The sequence below is a fragment of the Lepidothrix coronata genome, unplaced genomic scaffold (genome assembly GCF_001604755.1).
Source record: "Lepidothrix coronata isolate B3197 unplaced genomic scaffold, Lepidothrix_coronata-1.0 Scaffold75, whole genome shotgun sequence".
Taxonomy (NCBI): Eukaryota; Metazoa; Chordata; class Aves; order Passeriformes; family Pipridae; genus Lepidothrix; species Lepidothrix coronata.
In genome coordinates, this window is record NW_016690255.1 from 751801 (window position 1) to 772823 (window position 21023).

At 39.2% G+C, this 21023-nt stretch overlaps 1 protein-coding gene across 2 annotated transcripts in view; it reads right to left on the bottom strand.

Annotated features, from left to right (window-relative positions):
* The window catches only part of ZNF407 (zinc finger protein 407), a 333641-nt gene that overhangs the window by 303933 nt on the left and 8685 nt on the right, over positions 1–21023 (bottom strand). For both annotated transcript variants that reach the window (XM_017819557.1, XM_017819558.1), the window contains exon 2: positions 513–5327. In XM_017819557.1, the coding sequence (XP_017675046.1) occupies positions 513–5292 (4780 nt within the window). In that variant the 5' untranslated portion in view covers positions 5293–5327. The remainder of the gene's footprint in view (positions 1–512; positions 5328–21023) is intronic.

The window sequence follows — 21023 nt, forward strand, 5'->3', positions numbered from 1 at the left end:
TCCAATCCCTATAACTGATTTCTACAAAAGCCTCTTGTTGTATCTTATTGGTATTTATTTAGGAATGATGTAATATTAAATGTCTATCCTGAAACATTATGTAATGCTGAAAGTTTCATTGGATTGAAATTAAATAAACAATTTGGATATTAAACAAGTGCAAGGAAGAGAAAATTAGAAAGACCAACTAACTGTTCTCTCAAACATCACCACGTCATTATATAAATTTAAGAACCACTCACTGGTTACAATTTAGATTAAAAGGAAGAAAATCTCTCTATATGGAACAAAAAGCAGAAGGGTGACTGCACTTAAAATGTTCTTACATTTTCTGCCCTTTGATTACTGTATTTTCATACCCCTTTAGGTAATTTTGAATTTCATCAGGGGCTCATCAGGCAATACGAATGCCAGCTCATAAGAAATGTTAAAGAAATTAACAAGCAAAAAAAGAACAATGGCATAAGTCACTCTCTTTGAAAGAGACCACTTGCAAAGAGAGTATTCCATACCTGTATGGGTACGGATGTGAGCTAGGAAGGCCATGGAATTGCTACTTCTACACATCTTCCCACAATACTTGCAGACATTGCCTTGGTTCTCTTCCCTCTCCCTGTTTATTTGCTCAGTGTCTTCCACAATGTATTTATTCACTTCGCGCAGCAGCTCTTCATGTTGCTCTTTGATGTGGAGAAACAAGCTCTGCTCCGAATCGAAGGGCTCCGTGCACTTCAAACACTTAAAGGTTGCGCCTCCTTCAGGCAGCTCCTCCACACTCGCCTGCTCATTTCGCAAGTGCCCAGCACTGGCCAAGTGCTGGTGAAGGTTGCTCTCTGTGTAAAATGATTTTCCGCAGAGTAAGCAATGAAAATGTTTTTCCTTTGAAGGATGTTTCATGGCTATGTGAACATTCAGTCCGCTCAAACCATCTGCTAGAAAACCACAGTCATCACAGCGAATACGTGTCGATTCCCCAAGGGAAATTCCTTCTGACTTCTTCTTTTTCCCACCACTTGGTGAAGTGTCTGCTTTCATGGTGAGCTCATTAGCTTTCACTGCACCCAGCACCTGTCCTTCTGCAGACTGGTCAGTGGTCTCCCCATCCTGATGACTTTTTAACCTTACTATAGAAGAATCAAACTTGCCAAAATTTTGTGTTGCCTTTCCTTTATCATCACCACTGATAATTGTTCCTAAAGGCTCATTACTACTTTCTTGCATGCCTTCAGCTGTTGAGCCATCTGCCTCCCAAACATTGTTATTTATAGTTACTTCAGCTTCATGTTGTGCTTCCATAAGGGCTTCTTCCTCCTCCCCAGTAGGATCCTCTCTGAAACTTCTGTCACCATCTAAACTATGTATATTTTGTACCATTTCTCCAATGTTTCCAGAAAAATTTGATTGCTCTACTGCACTACTTGTTTCTGGAAGACTTAGCATAAGTGGGTTATTTTTCTTCAGTGATTTTATTTTGAGACTGTCTTTGTTTCTACACTCTGCTTCGGGGTTTTCACTATTTTCTTCCAAGCTTTCCTCGCCTTTTCCTGAATTCAAGTTTGTGTTGCTTGATCTATTTTGATTTTCTGCAGTGCAATCATCATCTGAGTTAAGCAGCTCCTGGCCATGCTTCTTTTTCTGCACCTCACAAGTACCTGTTTCTTGAACTGATACTTCCTTGGAAAGTGCAGCAACTTTATCTTTCTGAGGTGTTTGCTGGAATCCTTCACAAAAAAGGTTTTCTCCTCCATTTTTAGACTCCTCATCAAGTTCATCTCCTACTGCATTTTGGGAACTGACATCTTTAGGGGTTCCTGGAGATGTATTTTCATCTAAGACAGTACACTCAGTCAAGCTTTTACTCATATGATCACCTCGTGCTGCATCATTGGCACATTCTGTTTCACCTGAAACAGTTTGCGATTCTCCTGTGCTGTGATGATGCTCCTCTTGAGGCAAAGCAGTGCCTTCTTTAGCAATATTTGCTGTATTTGCTTCCTCCCCAGAAGAAGAATAAACATAAGATTCTCTTCTAATTTTATGTTTCTCTGTTGCTGCATGCCTAATCATCTCTCTGCGAGTAACAGCATAGTAGTCACAAGCCATGCAGTAGTATTCAAATTGTTTTGTATGTTTTCGCTTCACATGCAGCTCTAAAGAAGCAGCAGAATGAGCAATGAAGTTGCAGTGTACACATTTGTTGTCATTTGCACCCATTGCTCTTCGCTGGAATCTTGGGTCACCATCTTGAGCAACCCTCGCTGGTTCCAGAGGTACACGTTGGTTTATATTTAATGGATTGATAGCAGGCTGCAAATCTGGCAGCCTACTGGCATTTATAACTTTTAGCTCAGTATCTCCTCGCTCAACTTCCTGATTGTCTAAGACAGAATTTTCCAAATCTGGTGACTGGCCACCATCCTCAGCATGTTCATACAAGGCAGTCATGGGGCTGTTAACCTTCTTGATCGTGGATTCAAAATTACCTCCTTCAGGGCTAACAATGATCTCCGAGTTCTGTTTTCCACATCCTTCTATTTCAACACGACTTTTGTGTTTTTTGGTTGCACAGTGGCGTTCCATATCTCCTTTGGTTACAGTGTAATAATTGCAAACCTTACACAAATAGCTGTACTGATGACTGTGCTTTCGCCTGATGTGAACAGTCAAATTAGTAACACTGGAGGCCAAGAGACCACAATGGCTACAGGTCCTAGAAATAGTGCCTTTCAGTTTTCCTCTTTTGGGTGCATTAGCTAAAACCAATTCATTTTCACCAATGCTTTCATCAAGTGGAACAACTTCCTTATTTCTTGATATGGTTTCTACAGAAGAGGATGAAACATGTATAATTTCTTTATCTAACTGAGTATTTCCGCTCCCAGAAACAGAAGTATCCACCACTGGTTTAATACCGCCAACACCAACACAAACCTTTACAATACATTCTTCAAAACGTAGTCCAATGTTGTTTTTCCTGGCATTTTCAAGATGCTTGCTTCTTTTGATATGCTTCTCCATTCCTTCCTTACTCAGTGAGTAAAGATTACATGCTTTGCAAAGGAAGTGATATTCTTGTGCATGTCGGAGTTTTATGTGCCTTGTAAGAACTGTGGAAGATCTTGTCTTATAAAAACACTTTTTACATTGAAATTGGGTTTTATTCAGAACAGAATGCTTTAGTTCATTTCTATGACTTATGAAGGAAGAGTCTGGAGTTTTTGCTTGCATTGATACTTCCATTTCACTCACAAGTCTTTGGCTATTGTTTGATACTGAGTCAGTGTAAGTTACCGCTTGCAAGGTCTGATCACTGTTACTCAATGGAGTAGCTTGCTGAAATAATGAACCATTGTGTTTCTCATTTTTTTGATGATTTATCAGCTCCTCTTCCAATTGAAAAAAAAGAATGCAAGTTGGACAACTATGGGACATATTATGCACTTCACTCATATGGCTTTGAAGGTTCATCACATTCAAGGTGCTAAATGAACAGAGCTCACAATTAAAGCTACAATCACCCATCTGGTGTTTACTGTCCTGACAGTGCTGCTTCATGTCTTCCCTGACTCCAGATGAATAGCTACACATCTGACAATGAAACTGGACCCTTTTTGTATGAAGCTTCGCAACATGAGTTTCCAAACTTCCTCTGTTCTGAAAAACATGACCACAATCCATACAAGTATGAAGAGTACCATGATCAGCAGTAAGTTTAACATCAGAATCTTTAGCACCTGCAGTGCTAGAAGAAAGGGTATTTGGCTTATCTTCAGTAAGATCTTGAATTTCTGCAGTAGCATTGCAATTACTTTTAGCATCAGTTTCTAATTCTGTATGTGACATAGGGCTTGAATCACCAGGTTTAAGCTGTGTGCTGGAAATATGCTGTATGTGCCGAGTTTCAGACTTGTCTCTCTTACTATTACCCAACAAGCTGTACCTTCTTTTAACCTGCCTTTTTAATCTGAAAGACCTACTCTGTCCAAATGGAGACCTTAACAGGAAAACGTTTCTTTTATGTTTCAGTCTATTAAATCTCCTTGTCCTGTGTAAACTGTTAAGTAGCTTTTTGGTAGTTAGAGGGAATTCCGTTTTCTGCAAGATATTTTCTGATGGTCCCGGTATTTCTAGTTTTTCAGTATGAACTTCATCATTTCCTCGTATACCAGAAGAAAGCAATGTTTCTTCTGTCATAGTATCTGTTTTTTCAGTGGGAGTATTTGAAGATGGTATCATTTCAACAAGTTCACTGCCATCATTTTGTTTAGGCAAGCTTACTTTTGAGTCTTTCAGTGTAGTGCAAACACTTAATTCTTTTGCATCAGCAGTTCTTGTCTGTAATTTATTGGTCCCAAGTTTTGCTCTGACTTTCCTGTCTTTGGTTGCAGTAGACTGTTGGTTTTTAAAGGATTTTTTTGTCAATATCTGTACAAAACCTCCCCGTGCAGCAAGATTTTGGCGTCGAAGATGAGTCTTGCCAAGGAAATGAGAATTCAGGAGACTCTCTTCAGGACTCTGAAAACCACAAAGTTCACAACAAAAGATCTTGGATTTCTCATGTCGCTTAACATGCATATGCACTGAACCACATTCATCTATGCAACTGCCATGAGGGCATATTTGCTCTTTTGATGGTTTAGAGAGGCTTTCTAAATGTTTATGTTTTTCCATATCAGAGGAGGAAGGTAAACCCTCATCAATTATTTTGCCTTTAAGATCTTTCTCTATGTTTCCAACTGTACAGACACCACTGATTTCTTCTGAAGAAGAAAACTTATCAGGAACAGTAGCTGATACCTCTTGTGAATGTTTATTTTCCTTGTGAATGGAATCATCATCAGCACATCTGAAATCGTAACGTAGGCACAGGATATCTGAATTAAATACGTCACTACCCGGACAACTGGTGGCTCCTTCCCTCTTTACAGCTCCAGTTATCATACTATCTGCTTCTCCAGCTAAAACTTTTTGTAATTTCCTTCCACTATCTTTCATGTCTTCTGAAGAACTCTGCTTTCTTTTTCTGGAGACATTTTCAGGCTTGTCTGCTTCAACAACATCCAGGTTTGGTGATCCTGACAGCGCTCTTTTGTTTGTGCCATTCTCTTTTCCTTTCTTTTCAAGGTCCCCGAACACTTCATCTGATAGAAGCCTTGTTTTCTGCTGAGATGAAGAGTCACATCCAGCATTTTCTCCTGATGTATTTCTGGAGGATTCTTCTGTCAACTCAACTTGTAAATTCTCATCAACATCATCTCTCTTCTTATTTTCCTCCTCATCCATCCTTAACATTGATATTATCAATTGTAGATCATTTGGCTTTGTACCTACAAAACAAAATAGTTATTATTAGTCTTTTATGCACAATCAAAAGTTAAAAAGACTCCTGCAGTATAGAAAATTAAAATCATGGCAGAAAGATACAATGAGAGATATGAGGCTACATTTTCAGCATGGTATCTAAACCACCTTCTAGGCACTTGGTTACAGGGCTCTCACTGTGATGAGCACCATGTGAGCAAGCAGCAGATGCAACAGTTTTTGTGTAATCAAGTAATCTACTACATACTTAAACTTGGGCAGACAAGCCTGACCTTGTTTCTGGAAGCATATTTAGGGCACAAAATATTAAAAGCTTTCAGGGAACTGGTCATGGAATGTTTAACTGTTTCTGAACTAGAAATGCAGGTTCCCAAATTTAAAAGCTTGAAATAATCATGACTTATAATAATTATGCAACAACAACCGAAATAAAGTCAATATAAATGTTAAACATTGTAAGTATGCAGCTTGCTTTTCTTCCTTGGCTTAGATTACCTGGCTGAAGAGGGAAAATACAAATAGAGCCATATTCTAAAAGATTATGCCCCAAGTATCATCCCATCATTCCTAAAATACCTTGTAAAATTTCATTTCCCAACTGTGGAGGAAGGAGGAGAAAAAAAAGTCATGAAATAGCAGTGCAGAAAAGCGCAGCACCTTTGAAACCCAGCACAAACTCCAACCATCCAAATCCAGCTACCAAAAGCTTTGGCTCAACTGTCCAGTGTGACCTTCCTGTTCCCAAAAAGATGTCACCAGTAGAAAACTGATGCTACCAACACAGTTTATAAGAGGGATGGGGGTGGGAAATCAAATCTTGACATTTATTACCTTTTCATTTTGATATGAAGCAACTGAGAATTGAAAATGCATTTCATTTTAACAGATGATTAAATACTAAATGTTTATCTATGTGCTTTACACTGTGATTTAAACATCAATTTGTTGCAGATCCAAGTATTCGGGTTTTTGTTCAGTTACTCATTGAATGAGGCCATGACCACAACTGTAAGTACTTCCTGACAAGATTAAGTAATTGCAATGTTGATACAGAAAACGTAGGGTACAAAAACCCATTCAAGTACATGCTAAAAAAAATAATTATGCTTAATTTTGAGGACAAAATAAGAAAGGATTAAACTGAGAAAATACATTCAAATTAGTTGGATGAGGGAAGTAAAAAAGTGTTTTTCTGCTTAAGAATAATTTATGGACAGCCCCTAAGGAATTGAGTGCACATTAGTTGAATACATTGAACAGTTTTTCAACTGTAGGTTGCTCATTGAGCTAAAGCACTGACCAAACCCATACCAAGCTAGTTACACCTAAATAACAAGAGAATAACCACCTCCAGATCACAATAGCCTTTTGTAGGATCACAATATTGCTCCTCTAACTGTAGTTTTCTTATACACTATTATTTTTCTTTGTTCACTAAACCATGAGAGGAACTATCACAATTAGTAAGAATTAAAACAGTCAGATCTATATTCTCAGCTCAGTCAGCATATTGTATGTTCAAAAGTGCTACAGCAATTAATAGCAGGACTAGAGAAGCCTCTGAAGTGCAAGCTTACCCCAAAAAGGTTTATGAGCACTGTTTGGGATACAGAAAAAAAGACTGGATTAAAATCATGTTGTTTAACTGCGGTACAGGTTTATTTATATAACTTGCAAAATATCAAGTTACTTCAGTGATCAGTGCCACCAGTTCATGCTTAAATGTTTGCACATAGCAGCCGTGGGTCCCTTCCCTCGCTGCACCTCCACTGCAGGTTCCCACCCCACCACTGAGACATGACTTCTCTTCCCTTGCATGGCCTGGGGAAGAACAGCAGGGGTTTTTTTGCTGTACATGACAATTTGCAATCTCAAACCAATCCTCCATCTTCTTTATAAGATACTTTCCTCTAAGACCATAAGATTTATCAGAAAACTTGTCCAGCAGTGAACTAATACTGATGTTGAACATTTCCTCTATCAAAACTTGTATCAGGATAATTAGAAGTTTCTCCATCAACAAAAGTGTGGCCTTTTCTGCCACTCCCATGCAAATTCAGCTCACCTCCACCAGCCACTCACACATCTAAGAAACATGGTTGAATATCTGCATACAGTCTCTGCAGGTTTAGCCTGGTTTCTTGGCATTTTTTCACAAACTCTTCAGTAGAAGTTTGTTTGTTTGCTCTGTGCTCAGATCACAATCCCAGTTCTGGTGTCCAGTCTGTCTTCCACTCAACTGTATTGCATCAATTATGGATTTTTCAAGTGCTTAGGAAAAAAAATATATATTTCTTCTATTTTATCTTTGTAAACCATTTGTAGTCAGAACTACAAACTAGTTGCTAGACAAGTGAAAAATGCAAACCATAAATCTCATAGGTGCTGCCAATAACTTCAGCATGAAATTAAAATAGTCATATATGTAATACAAATATGCTAAGGAGCCTTACACCCCAGACTTCTTGCCTAATTCTCCCAATTCCCCAAGTCAGCAGTAAATGGAGGCAATTATCTCTGCCTTCATTTCATGACAAACTCCTAGCAGGCAGACCATGGATGGACTCTGTTCCATTTATAGGCAGTATTTCTAATTAAGTCAATTCTCTCACATCTACCCCCACAACTAGTAGGCATTATCAAGGCTCCTCAGCTGCACAGGAGGCTAGGTATGGCAACAATTAATGATACACCATTACCAATCTCATTGCTACCTCACATCTGAGTTTCCACACATGCTTCCCAGAGTTAGATTTGCCTCTGTCCCACCTCCATATAATGTGTGTCACAATATCACGGTGTGGGAGCCTGCACCTGCAAGAAACCATAATCCAGAAAGAATTCTCTATGAAAGAAAACAACAATGGTTGCTGCTGTTTCTCTAAAATTACCCCTATATTAATTAATTTACGGAATTAAATAGCCTTCAATTTCTATTAGCTCTCTCTTAAAGTTGCCTTTAGGACAAGAGTACATCTGAGATAGACACTTAATGGCTACCGTCACTACTTTTGCTGTACCATAGTCAGCAATTTGCTGAGCTCTGGTCAGTTCTCCACATCTCACACAAGATCTAGACCACAGTACTGAACCATGTCTCCTGCTACAATCTTTGCTTAGTTAACACTGCTGCACCTCTAACACAATTTCAGTAGCACACACTTCAGCTTCTTCGATGGCAGAGTTGTGCCTCACACCCAAAGGGAGCTGTGGGCTCCTTCCTGCATGGATTTATTGCATGAACAATTATCACTACTTGAAAAAGCATTCAACATACCACAAGCCTCCTGTAGGCAAAAGGAGCCTTCCTCTGCTGTAAGCTTCTCTCCCAAAAGCCTCTTCCCAGATTTGCCACAAGGCAGGAGGACAATGGTAAAGAATAAAGTGGTCATAAATCTGGGTGGTCCTAATCCTCTGCTTGCCTAAGCCAATTCGCCTCTGCTCTCATCAAAGCCACCACACTAATTAAGGGCTAGCCTGCAGTTGGTATTATATATATATATATATATACAATGGTATAATATAGAGGAACCAGTGCAGTACAGAAGGCATCAACAGCACTCAAAGTCTGCACAGTCGCAGTGACCGATATATAGTTAAATAGGTTTCTTTTTACAAAATTAATGTTGGATCAAACCTGAGTCTGGCACAGGGATCATCATCACAAGTGAAGAACCAGCATCTGGAATTTCATTAGATTAATCTAAGAACATTAGAGATTTGTTATGCTAATCCCAAAGCATCTAGAGAACACTCTAGATGTAACAAGTAACCCCCTGCAGCCACAGCAGTTTAAGCACATGCTTAAGTCTAACTCCTCCTTATTAGGATGACTGAGTAAGCCTTTTCATAGCAATGTAATGCTGGCAAACTTGTACAGAAGTAGGAGTAGGGAAGAATACCTCTTGAACTGCCTTATTCATGGACCAGCAAGACTAAAAACAATGCAAGATGCAAGCTCTCATCTTCTAAAGCATCATCTGGTTACATTTTTACAAGTAACAAGTACTTGTTGATGGTATTGCTAGGTACAACACAGCAGAAGACCAGAGCACAGGATCAAACCCAAGCTAAGCAGACAGCAGCCAAATCTTCAGTATTTCCATAGTTTAAAAGCCAGTTCTGTCAAACAGCGCTCTCTTTAACATGGTATTTGATGTTCAAAATGAAGCTGTTCTAACTCAAAAGTGGGTTGACTTCTTGTAACATAAATCTTTTGTTAATGTTCATATAAATCAAGTATAGCTGAACAGATTCTTAAAAGATATGACCAAAAATTAATTTGCCACATTAGCTTCAGGTTAACAAATTCTTCTGCTTGGAGACAGTCATACATTACCTAATGCATTTTAAGGTTCTTTGCAGCACACTGCTGTTCCTGAGTTTTGGAAAGAAACCTGTTGTGACCTAAAAATTTTTGTGCAGAAAAAGCTGAGCTCAGTAATTCTACTGGAAATAGGCGCTATAACATAATGCATTTCGTCAGTAAGATTCTAAATATCTGAAAGAAGTGAAACATGTTTTTAAGATCTTCAAAAGCAAAATGTTTATGTTACATATATTACATTTTATAGTCCAAATATCCAAATCTTAACCGAATATATTAGGAGACACACATTCTTAAATTGCAAGTATATAATACACAGTAATTTGGCTATGTCACATAAACCAATATAGCTAAAGATCCTCCTCTTTCATCCCTTGGGATTTCCAAATCATCAGAATCATGGAGCTTTTGTTTCAATATTTAAACTAATTTAAAAGATACCCCACAGTCAAAATTCAGCACCATCTCACTACCTCTAAAGAAGAAAATACAAAAAAAACCTCAAAAAATAGCGCTTCTTGAGCTGCCACCACCATTTTTTACCTGATAACAATGCAGATTTTGTATTCTTTGTACAAAGCTTTTTTGTATATTGATATAGTGTCTGCTACAGTTCTATACACAAGCATCAGTCATTTGTGGACAGAAGCTCTTCTATGATGGAAGTAGAGAGCATTTTAGTTGAGTGTTCTTATTTTTTTCTGCTAGTCCAAAAAAACAATATATGATGTCTCTATACCAAAAGGTGGAGACAGTGCAGTTCAGCTTTTCAGTGTAAGACTTGCTTTGCCCTAATCCTCAAATGAAATTTAGAAATTAGTAATCTTAAATTAAGATCAAAAAGACAAGCAATTTAGTGATGATCCATAAACCTGTAATAAACTACAGAATTCCTTAACTTGATGCTCAGTACAATTTTATTTACTTCTCTTTTTGGTCACGTGCCAAGGGAAGGGGTAGGGATGTGTACAGAAGAACCCAAAGAGAGTACATTTACAAGTACTAAATTCTACTTCCTTTTTTTATTATTATTTGTTATGCTAATCCCAAAGCACTTCTCAGTCACAGTACCATTGTCTCCAAGTATTCAATGCCCAGTCTGCAGTGTTTGTAAAGGATGTGACATATGGAAAACAGAGTTTCATTTTTTTTCCAGTAAAAATTCTCCTTTTCAGACAATTAATTCTTTCAATGAAATCATAGATAGATAAAATGAAGCAAAATCATTTTAATAAGCTCCTTAAATAGCCTGCACAAAACTGAATGTGAATTCATCTCAACATACAACCTCTGTGTCAAATAAGGATCTTCTCAGGGGCGTAACATCCTTCCTAAATCAAATCATACATCTGTCTCATGGCCTTACAAAGTTACCTCACTCCCTTCAGAGAGACTAATCCAAGCTAACAGTCTCCTCAATAATGGAATGCAGGAGACAATATGGTTGTTGGTTCAAATGGAACAAAGATCACCATTTTCTGAGGAGTATTTGATACTATCCATTACGAATATTTGTTTTCCCTTGCAGCTCAAAAATGTTGGAACTTTGAGCTTTGCATCATAAGCCTGCTTTCCATGTAAAGCCACTCCTTTTCCTAGGATAGCAAAATCACCACAGGAGACTTCCAAACAAGCTGCAGACTCCCAAGACTAAAGAGTTCGAAATTTCCACATAGATGTATCCACAACAGTTTAAGTAACAAAATAAAAAGCCCCCTGATAGTCATCACCTGTGTATCACCGAAAATGGTGAGTTATCTGCACCCATTAACTTCATTTCCTCAGAGCCACTAGAAAGAACTCTAACGGCATCATGGGGAAACACACCCTGCAATACCACTCACATGCTGCTTGCTTCTGCTTCCAAACCACTCAAAGTCCTTCCTGGTGGGCAGAAATTGGCAACATAAAGGAAGTTCTTGTGAATTCCTGGCATAAGGAACATATTCTTTAATTCATATCAAAAAACAAAAAAGCAAAAATATTAAAAGGGAAGGCTCCCTAGTTCGTCATCCACTCATTTCAGAAAGAGCCAAATGCTGCTAAATGCAGCAGTAACCACTGACTAGATCAGCTTTGAAGAGGAAGTCAAAAAAGGCAGACATGGATATACATTCATTTCAAGTGCTGTCAGAATCAATAGGCATGTATATCCAAGACAGAGAATGAGGATATGCACTAGTATCTCCTAAAAATTGTTAAGTAACCTCCAGATTTTCAATTTTTGAAAATTTAAAAAGGTCTGTTTATTTTGAATTTTAAATTCAAAGAATTCTGCCTGTTTCCAGAGCAAGGTATACATATAACAATAGCAATAAAAATATTCAATACAAACTTCTGAGGATCCAAGAAAGACCGCATTCATATAGCACTGTGATATTTATTTATGAAAAGGACTTTATAAGTACTCTCAAAACACTTTACTTTAGAGAGTTCATCAGGTCCAGGAAAGAAACTCCCAAGAAAGAAATATTAATTTTTCACATACAGTAATAAGTCCTGCAGTTTGTGGGAATTTTCCAAATGACATGGTTTCATGCAAGATGCAATTCTCACCAACTACACCAATTAAAACTAGAGAGAAGCAAAAAGTAAAATGCAAATTGAACCCCTTTCTACTGTTGGCTGTAGTACCCTCCCACATGCAGCAGACCACACTAGAATTATCAGAGAAAATACATAGGCACATCACTGCCACCTGAAAAAATGAATGTTGGAAGTCTTAACTTCTTCCTGCTCTTTGGCAGCAAAAGATAAAAGTAAGTTGAAATTGCTGCTACTTGCTAACTTTTACTCCAGAAAATTTTACCCTAGAAACCTGCTCCTAGATGCCCTGACTCTTTTCCTTTAAGACATAAGGTGTATGAATTTCCTTGGAGGCTATTCTGGTGTTTAATATTTGTGAAGACTTACCGAATTTCCATCAAACTTTGCTCAAAATTAAAACCAAAAGAGAAAAAAGGATGGCTTTGTTGGCCCCTTCTTTAATACTATCATATCACACAGAAAGCAACAAGAGGCCTCCACCATCACAGCCTGGAATACATTTGTCTACTAACTCAGCTTGAGCAGTTGAAAAGGGTGAAAAGGCCAACACAGATGTCCAGCTCTCTGTTCACTGAGAACCAAGAACCCTTGTTTTGAGCTGAAGAAGTAAAAAACTGGAAGAAACTGCAAGTTTTTTCTTCCAGGAAAGAAGGAAAAAAAAATGTAAGGCAGGCTGTATTAATAAAGGTATTAATAAAGGAAGGATTAAATTAATTAATGTAAGTACAGCAAAAATTCATAGATAAATAAAATAAGTATTGAATTTTAAAAAATTTTAATAAATAGCAAAATCAAATACATTCAGTGTGAAGTCAGGACACAAAAACTGTAGAAAAAAACATCAAGGGAAGAAGATGGCAGAAAGTAGAAAGGGAAATTTAAAATGTTTTAAATACTTGTATTTTCTGTCTAATCATGTTAATTGCCTTGCCTGTAGCTCTTTAATAACATTCTACTAAGGCAAATCTGGCCCACATGGTTTAGCTTACTGTATTTATCACCATTTAAATTACTGGGGAAGGAATGCATGTAGTAATCTGTGTATATAGGCACATGCTTCTCAGTGTTGTGCATCCTGTTTTCCTCATCTGCTGCTTATTTAAGAAGTTTGGTTGAAAGCTGTGTGCCTTTTTCAATGAATAGGTAACATAAAGACTTTGGATTTTTTGTGTGATAGGTTAACAAAGTTTCCAGAAAAGAATACAAAGTGTACATATGCTTCTAAAGAAAAGAAGTTAATAAAAATAAAAGCATTCTGATGACACCTGGTGGCCACTTCAAACAAGGAATTAATTGCATTTCATTTGAGAAAAGCAGATCCAACAGAAACATGTCACATGTTCTATTGGTAAGCATATCTACAGAAATGACAGCTGACATTATCAATTAGAATAGATGTTCATTAGAATATACGCACTTATATGTCTGTCTATATCAGATTACTGTATTACTAGTAGACACATAAACATATTCAAAAATAGAAACAAACCCTGTTTTGCTTTTCAATGAAACAGAAGTGATCACACTGGAATTGTTTCAGCTCAACCCTATAAGACATAAAAAATGGACATTGTTTCTGTTTTGATCTTCCAGCTCGGTTGCTTACATAAAGCAGAGGGTGATGGGGGAGAATCATGGTGGCAGCCCCCTGCCTCACACCAGGGTGCACTCAGCAGTGCTCTGTATAATGCATGCTGTCTCAAATCCCTCCAGTACAGCCAGTCCTCCAGCACACTTCAGCAAAGCGAACAAACCAGCCCTCCCTCCGTTGTGTTACTGGATCTCTTAACAAAAAGAAATTAATATCCATCATTAGAAATCAGTATAAAAAGGTGACACCTATACACAGATCTCAACTATGGAGAGAGTAAACCCTTAACATGCAGAGGAAAATCTGCACATCAAATTACACATTTTTCCTTTGTAATACATGCAAGCAATCACAACAGTGCTGCCATGCCCTCTGCAACACAGGAGGGGACTTTTTTCCCCCAATAACCTTAGATGATCGCCACTAAGACTTAAGCCACGCACAACTGTGCAAAGCCTGGCTTCCTTCATAAATAACTGTTATTTGCTTTCAGGTGAACAAACCCATGCTTCACCTGTAGTCACTGCAGGCCTTTTAAATACTTCTGTACTCTGCACAGTTCAGAGGGTTAAAGTTGAATTTTATTCTAATTTCCATTACTGTCTGTGATGAATAGATAGATCCAGCAGAGACTAATATAAGACAGCACTGGGAGGCGCACCAGCGTGACAGTGGCATTGTGAGTTCAAGCACTGGCAATACAACACAATACAAAAATTATTAATGACTTTTGTGATGTCTGTGATACCAATCAAGAGATACTATTACACATATTGTGGAGCCTCTTCCTTTCCCTATCCTCAAGCCCTTCACTAGAGCTATGCCATGGAGCTATGAAAGCCTCCTCCGCTCCAGCAGAGAATCAAAAAGAGGCTGAAGGTCAAACAAGCTCCCACTTCTCTCCAGCAAAACACACTCGGTCAGCAGATGGAGAGTGGAGGTGAAGGAGGGAGGAGGCAGTGCTACCCAGGAGAGAGAGACCAGGGGATGCCATGGTAGCACTCATCTTGTACTGCGACCCATATAATGAAACCATATCTTCCCAGAATGGGTCCCAGGCACCCAGAACTTAAGGAGAGAAGGAACTGAAGAGAAAGAACAGCCCCTTGCTGACACCACCATCACCATTTACTAGTCCAAAGCATTCACAGTACTGATATTTTGGGAACAAATACCATGAAGGTTTCAAATGCCACTGTTTGTCAACAGTATTCATTTTCCTCCATGTCTGTTTGTTTCAATGCAAAAAATGTGGTGCTTACCTGAACCAGTCCCTAAAATTCAGCAGTCTTCCAGAACCAGCAATATGCCTAAACACGTGCACAGTGGCAGCAGGATTCATGTGAGGAACATGTGTTCAAGTGCATTTCCATGCATGGGGCGTAAGAATAGGAACATTTGCGCTGGGAACCACCTCCCTAATTTCTACAAAAATTGTGAAGCTTCACTCTATTCTAAGAGCTGCACCTGTAACAGATTTCTGTTACTTCAATATCCAGTCCGCAAAAACCCTCTCCCTATTTTGAAGCACACCATTTAACAGCTACACAAGACTACAATTTCCTTCAGTTGCTGGTTTATCTTAAACTCAAATCTCCTGTCAGCACCCACAATATCAACAGCTCCCACCAGGGCCCAGCAGTCACACAGAGCCACTGCTAACCTGGCCATTGGCTGGCATGATGAGGGTGACACCACGTCCCTCCTCATCCGCAGATCGGGAAGACAAGTGCTAGGTCAACTTGGTGGCCCCAGGTGTGGCCTTCTGCTCCCCAAAGCCCTCCTGAGCAGGAAGTACATCATGTTACTGGACCCTTCCCAGACAGTTCTGGCATCACAGGAGGTCACGGCAGGACCATGCAGTGCTTCCCTGGGCAAGGGGACCTCGGGAGTTGTGTCAGAGCTGCAACTTGATTGTGTGGGCTCTGTACTTCCTCAGTAAATCATCACTCTCTCTTAGGAACACATTAGGAGAGTGTTATTACTAAAAATACTACTAATTCCCTGAAAAGCACCAAGTTGAAATCAATCCCACAAACTTTCCTAAGATCAATAGGTTTTAATGAACACAGAAAACATACTCTTTAGCAACCACAAGCAAGTACCTGGAGACCAAGCTAGAGTATGAAAATTGCACCTGCTCCAACACTTTCTTGGCAGGAAAAAATTGACATATCACTAAGCAAGCTATTGCTCAGCTCAAACACCTTCAGGATCTGAGGGACCACAAGCTCACCCTTATGGGTGACCTGCATAGTGACTTATCACAGCAAAGCACAGTCAGGACACAAAGTCAGATCTCCCCATCACAGAAAGGGCAGGGTTTCAGCACTGCACTCTCAGTCAACCGAGCAGGCCACATCAGAGAGCCAGCCTGCTACTCTGATGGAGCAATGTGGGCACAGAAAGCAGACTGCAAGTCAACTGGGCTGCCACCTTTAGCAAAGGATCCTGGCATAGCCTGTTTCTTTCTCAGGGGGTAAAAAGAATATTTAGTCCTGCGTTTCAGTCATCAATAGTCATTTTCCCAGTATTCACCCTGGGAAAAAATTTAACAAATGCTATAGGACTTCTTTTCCTAGCTGTTATCAACAATGGAAAAGAAACAATAGTGTAAAATTAAAGCTTACAGATAATGGGAGAAAAAATGTCGGTTTATGTCTTATACAGTGAAACCTAATATTAAGTGTGCTGTTCCATTATGTATTTTCCAGCAGACTTGAGCATTACATCCTATTTTTCCCCAAGAACTATGATTCAGATTTTCACTTTCTGGTAAATTCCATAAATATTTGATAATCAAATGCAACTTCTGTTTTGTCAGCTATGAAGCCTTCCTCATTCTAAAGCACCAAATTATTTAGCTTTTTACATGAAGCAGGAAAGGAATTTACTTCCAACAGTGACCCTTGAAATTCCATTTTACAATTTAAAATACAATTACTTTTTTTTTAACAATTTAAAATTTTGCAGCAAGTGCACCATTTTTACAGGACTTAATATCTGGTATTATTTCTATATACTAAACAATACAGAAGATTTTACTGCTTAAACCCCTGTAACAGCGCAAATCCCAGCAATATAAATACGCAAAGGATCTTATAACAACCATTACACTTTTCTCATCAATCTCATTCTGTGCTACTGTGCTAAGGAGATGTAAGTATTCTTAGATGCATGTACAATGGAAAAAAAAAATAAATACCTCTCTAATGAATCCTCTCAAAATTATCCCTCTCCCCAAATCACAAAATCATAGAATTGTTTACATTGGAAAAGACCATTAAGATCACCAAGTCCAATCATTAACCCAGCACTGCCAAGTTCATCACTAAACCATGTCCTCCAGTGCCACATCAACACATTTTTTAAATACCTCCAGGGATGGTGACTCCACCACTTTCCTCAGCAGCCTATTTCAGGGCTCAATAACCCTTTCAGTAGAGGAATTTTTCCCAGTATCCAACCTAAACCTCCCTTGGCATAACTTGAGGCCATTTCCTGTTGTCCTATCGTTTGTTACCTGGGAGAAGAGACTGACCCCCACATGGCCACAACCTCCTTTCAGGTAGCTGCAGAGAGCAATAAGGTCTCCTCTGAGCCTCCTTTTCTCCAGGCTAAACAACCCCAGCTCCCTCAACCACTCCTTGAACAACTTGTGCTCCAGACCCTTCACCAGCTTCATTGCCCTTCTCTGAACACGCTCCAGCACCTCAATGTCCTTCTGTTGTGAGTGGACCAAAACTAAACACAGAATTCAAGGTGTGACCTCACCAGTGCCAAGTACATGGGGACAATCACTGCCCTGGTCCTGCTGGCCACACTATTTCTGAAACAAGCCAGGATGCCGTTGGCCTTCTTGGCCACTTGGACACACTGCTGGATCACGTTCAGCCACTGTCAAACAGCACCTCCAGGTTCTTTTTCAATGAGCAACTTTCCAGCCACTCTGCCTCCAGCCCATAGTCCTGCACAGGAATGTTGTGACAAACTGCAGGACCTGGCACTCCACACTGTTGAACCTCATACAACTGTCCTCAGCTCATCGATCCAGTCTGTCAGGATCCTTCTATAGAGCCTTCCTGCTCTCCAGCAGATCAACATTTCTGCCCAACTTGGTCTCCTCTGCAAACTGACTGAGGGTGTACTTGATCCCCTTGACCAGATCACTGATAAAGATACTTAACAGGACTGGCCCCAACAGTGAGCCCTGGGGAACACCCCCTGTGACAGGCTGCCAGCTGGACATAACTCCATTCACCACCACTCTCTGGGCCTTTTTTACCAGCCAGCTTTTTACCCAGGCATCCCAATTCCACTATCTATGTTTTAAATTACTCACATATTAACATCTAAATCCAACTGAATTCAGTGGGAATAGGGCATTTGAAAATCAAGATATTTTTTAGGTGCTTTAAACGGATTTGAAAAGTAATGCCATATATCCAGATTTCACTATTTTATCTACAAAACTTGTTATTCAGAATTGAATAAAATTACATAAACCTGTATTTTTTTAATAAAATTAGTTTATATTTTGAAAACTCAACAATTAAGAATGCTTAGCTGCATTAATAACTCCTTCTCCAGAATGCTTCAAAAGAAAAATTAAGTTATACTAGACTATTTCTAATAACTTGTAGATTTTCAAAGTGCCCAGTAAAAATGAAAGGACTACAGAATAAAAGTAGCAAATGCACAAATTCAGTGCTATTAAAAGGCAGACACATGAGACCTTGTATCTTGTGCCATTTGTAAAAAGGTTGTTTTATTATCAGCGTAACTAATCACAATGAAGCCATCTCTTACAATCAAAGTCATTATAATGAATTTTCTTTACAGCTACAGAGAAATGGGATTTGCTGTTCCATATCAAACTAGAACAGGCTGTATAAATTCTTCTTCATATTTATTGTTAAATGTAACTTTTATCTATAAAATCAGCCATGAAATATTAAAAACTGAAACAACACAATTTATATCCTTTACTTAATTTAGTTTAAACGGTCTATTCCCTAAAGAGAGGGAAGAAAGGTTACATGTGCATTATAGCGTGCCCTCCTCTCTCCCCCCTAAGCGTTTCCATTATAAACCGCCTAGTTTTGGAATTTATAACGTGGCTGTAAAAATTCACTTCATACTTAAAGTTGGTATACTTTTCCTTTTACAAATTTAAAAAAAAAAAGGAAGAAGGCAAGAAAGGAAGGCAAGAAAGGAAGAAGGAAGGCAAGAAAGGATGTGAGAGAAGGCAAAAAGCAACTAGACTAAAAATTTTTAAGCTTGGACACTCAAAGCAGTCAGTAAGAGCCATCTACTGTAGTTCAGACCCATCTTCCCCTCTTCCTGAGGAACCACTGGGAGATGGTGAGCTGGCTGCAGCAGAGCCCCTAAGTGGATGGACGCTAGGTACTGACCTCCAGCTGTTGCTGACCTGCCAGGTTCAGGCTGGCAGACTGGGGATGAAAACCTCCCTATGCTACTGCTACCTCCTAAAGTAATCTGTACAACTGGGAGCTGGACAAATGAAAAATTAGTGAGATCCCCAAAAGGATTAAAATCAGCTGTGTCAGAGAAGAGACAAGACAAAACACATCAGCACATCTTAAAAATTAAAGACAGACAGAACAGCATGTAAAAAGAAGCTTCTTTTTATATCTATAAAGATATAAGACTTAAGAAATTCAGGAACTGGAGATTGGACAACATATAGTGCAATAAAAACTGCAACAGAAAGATAAAGACAGACAAAAACCATCAGAAGTTCATGGAAGCCAAAGGATTAAAGGGTATAAAAGACAGCATGGAAAACGATTCATACATAAGAAGGTAGATTCCAAAATGAAGCAGAAAATAAAGCAAGAAGAGACAAGTAACCCATGACCTTAATGTGCAGGCTACAACCTAGGCTATTTCCTACTAGCAATATCTTATTTTCAGCTTTTTCCTAAAGCACAACAAAAGCAACAAAAGCGACAAAATGTACCTTCATTTTCAGTGTCCCCATTTTACAGTCTGAAAGGAACAGAAAGAAGTAGCAAAGGAGCAAAATCCTACTTTGGTTCTGACAGTGCAGCTGGTGATCTGAACAAGCTGGTGGGAGCAACGACCAAGCTCTGCCAGGTGGCCGCCTGCAGACACTCAGGGGCACCAGGGAAGCTGGCAAAGACCTTTAGTCCAGAGAGGTTCCCATATGCCCCAGGTGATGCTGCACTCTTTTGTTTAGAGGAAACCACCAAGGCCATGGGTTCAAATGTGGCCTTTATTTAGTCTTCAACTAAGTCTATTCATCAGAAAAGCCTCTGTCTTAGCACTTCCCTAACTACAGCCCATGAGGCCTATGTACATATATTGCAACCTATTCCCAGAACAACACAAATAAGTAAGGTTTATAAATTCATTGGTTCTCTACAGTGATTCAGGCTCAGAGGTGTCACAGTTTAAAAACAACAACCCTCACATGAAGATCTTCTGGTGGACTATATTTATCTGGCATACACAGACAACAGAGGATATTTCCAAAATATGTGTAAAAAACCAAACTCAGTAGAAAGATATTACCTACACACCCTCCTGCCACACACTCAAAAAAGGTACATGAGCAAAAAGAACTACAAAGTATGAATTTTAAGGATCTATTAGACCAGGTGCCTAGGATCCTCTAAGGGATCAGGTGGTCCTATGGCACAAAAATCTGCACTCGATTCCCAAAATCAGAGTCCAAAATCACTCAAGTCGTTATCCACCTGGTATGCTGGCCACTACTGTACTGGTCAATGTCAAGATTTAAAGTGTCTGGATCAGAAAGTGAGATGTGGAGTCCCCATTTAGGTACTGGTATCTCATATACAATACAGGGAGAGAAGAAAAAAATCCAGCTCCTTCTCCACCAGCATGAGGCAGCCTGCTCAGCTAGAGAAAGGCAGCAAGCACAAGTCCTAAGTTCAGAAAAGGAGAGCTGCTCATCTAGCAACCTGGACAAAAGAAATAAGATAGTGACTGCAGAGCTACTACCACATAATTTACCTCTCACGAATCTGAGAAGTCTTGTTCTTGTACCTATGGCATGCCTGCTGTAGGAGCACCCTGAAGCAAGCACCTAAGCAAAGCCTCCTCCAGTCTACTGAAGTTGCTCAATAACTTGGTGTCCTAGTTAGGACAACTGAGACCAGTTCCTCATGGTATGGGTGTAACCCAAAACTGTGTATTCTATAGCCTTCCATGCCATTTCCCAGAAAC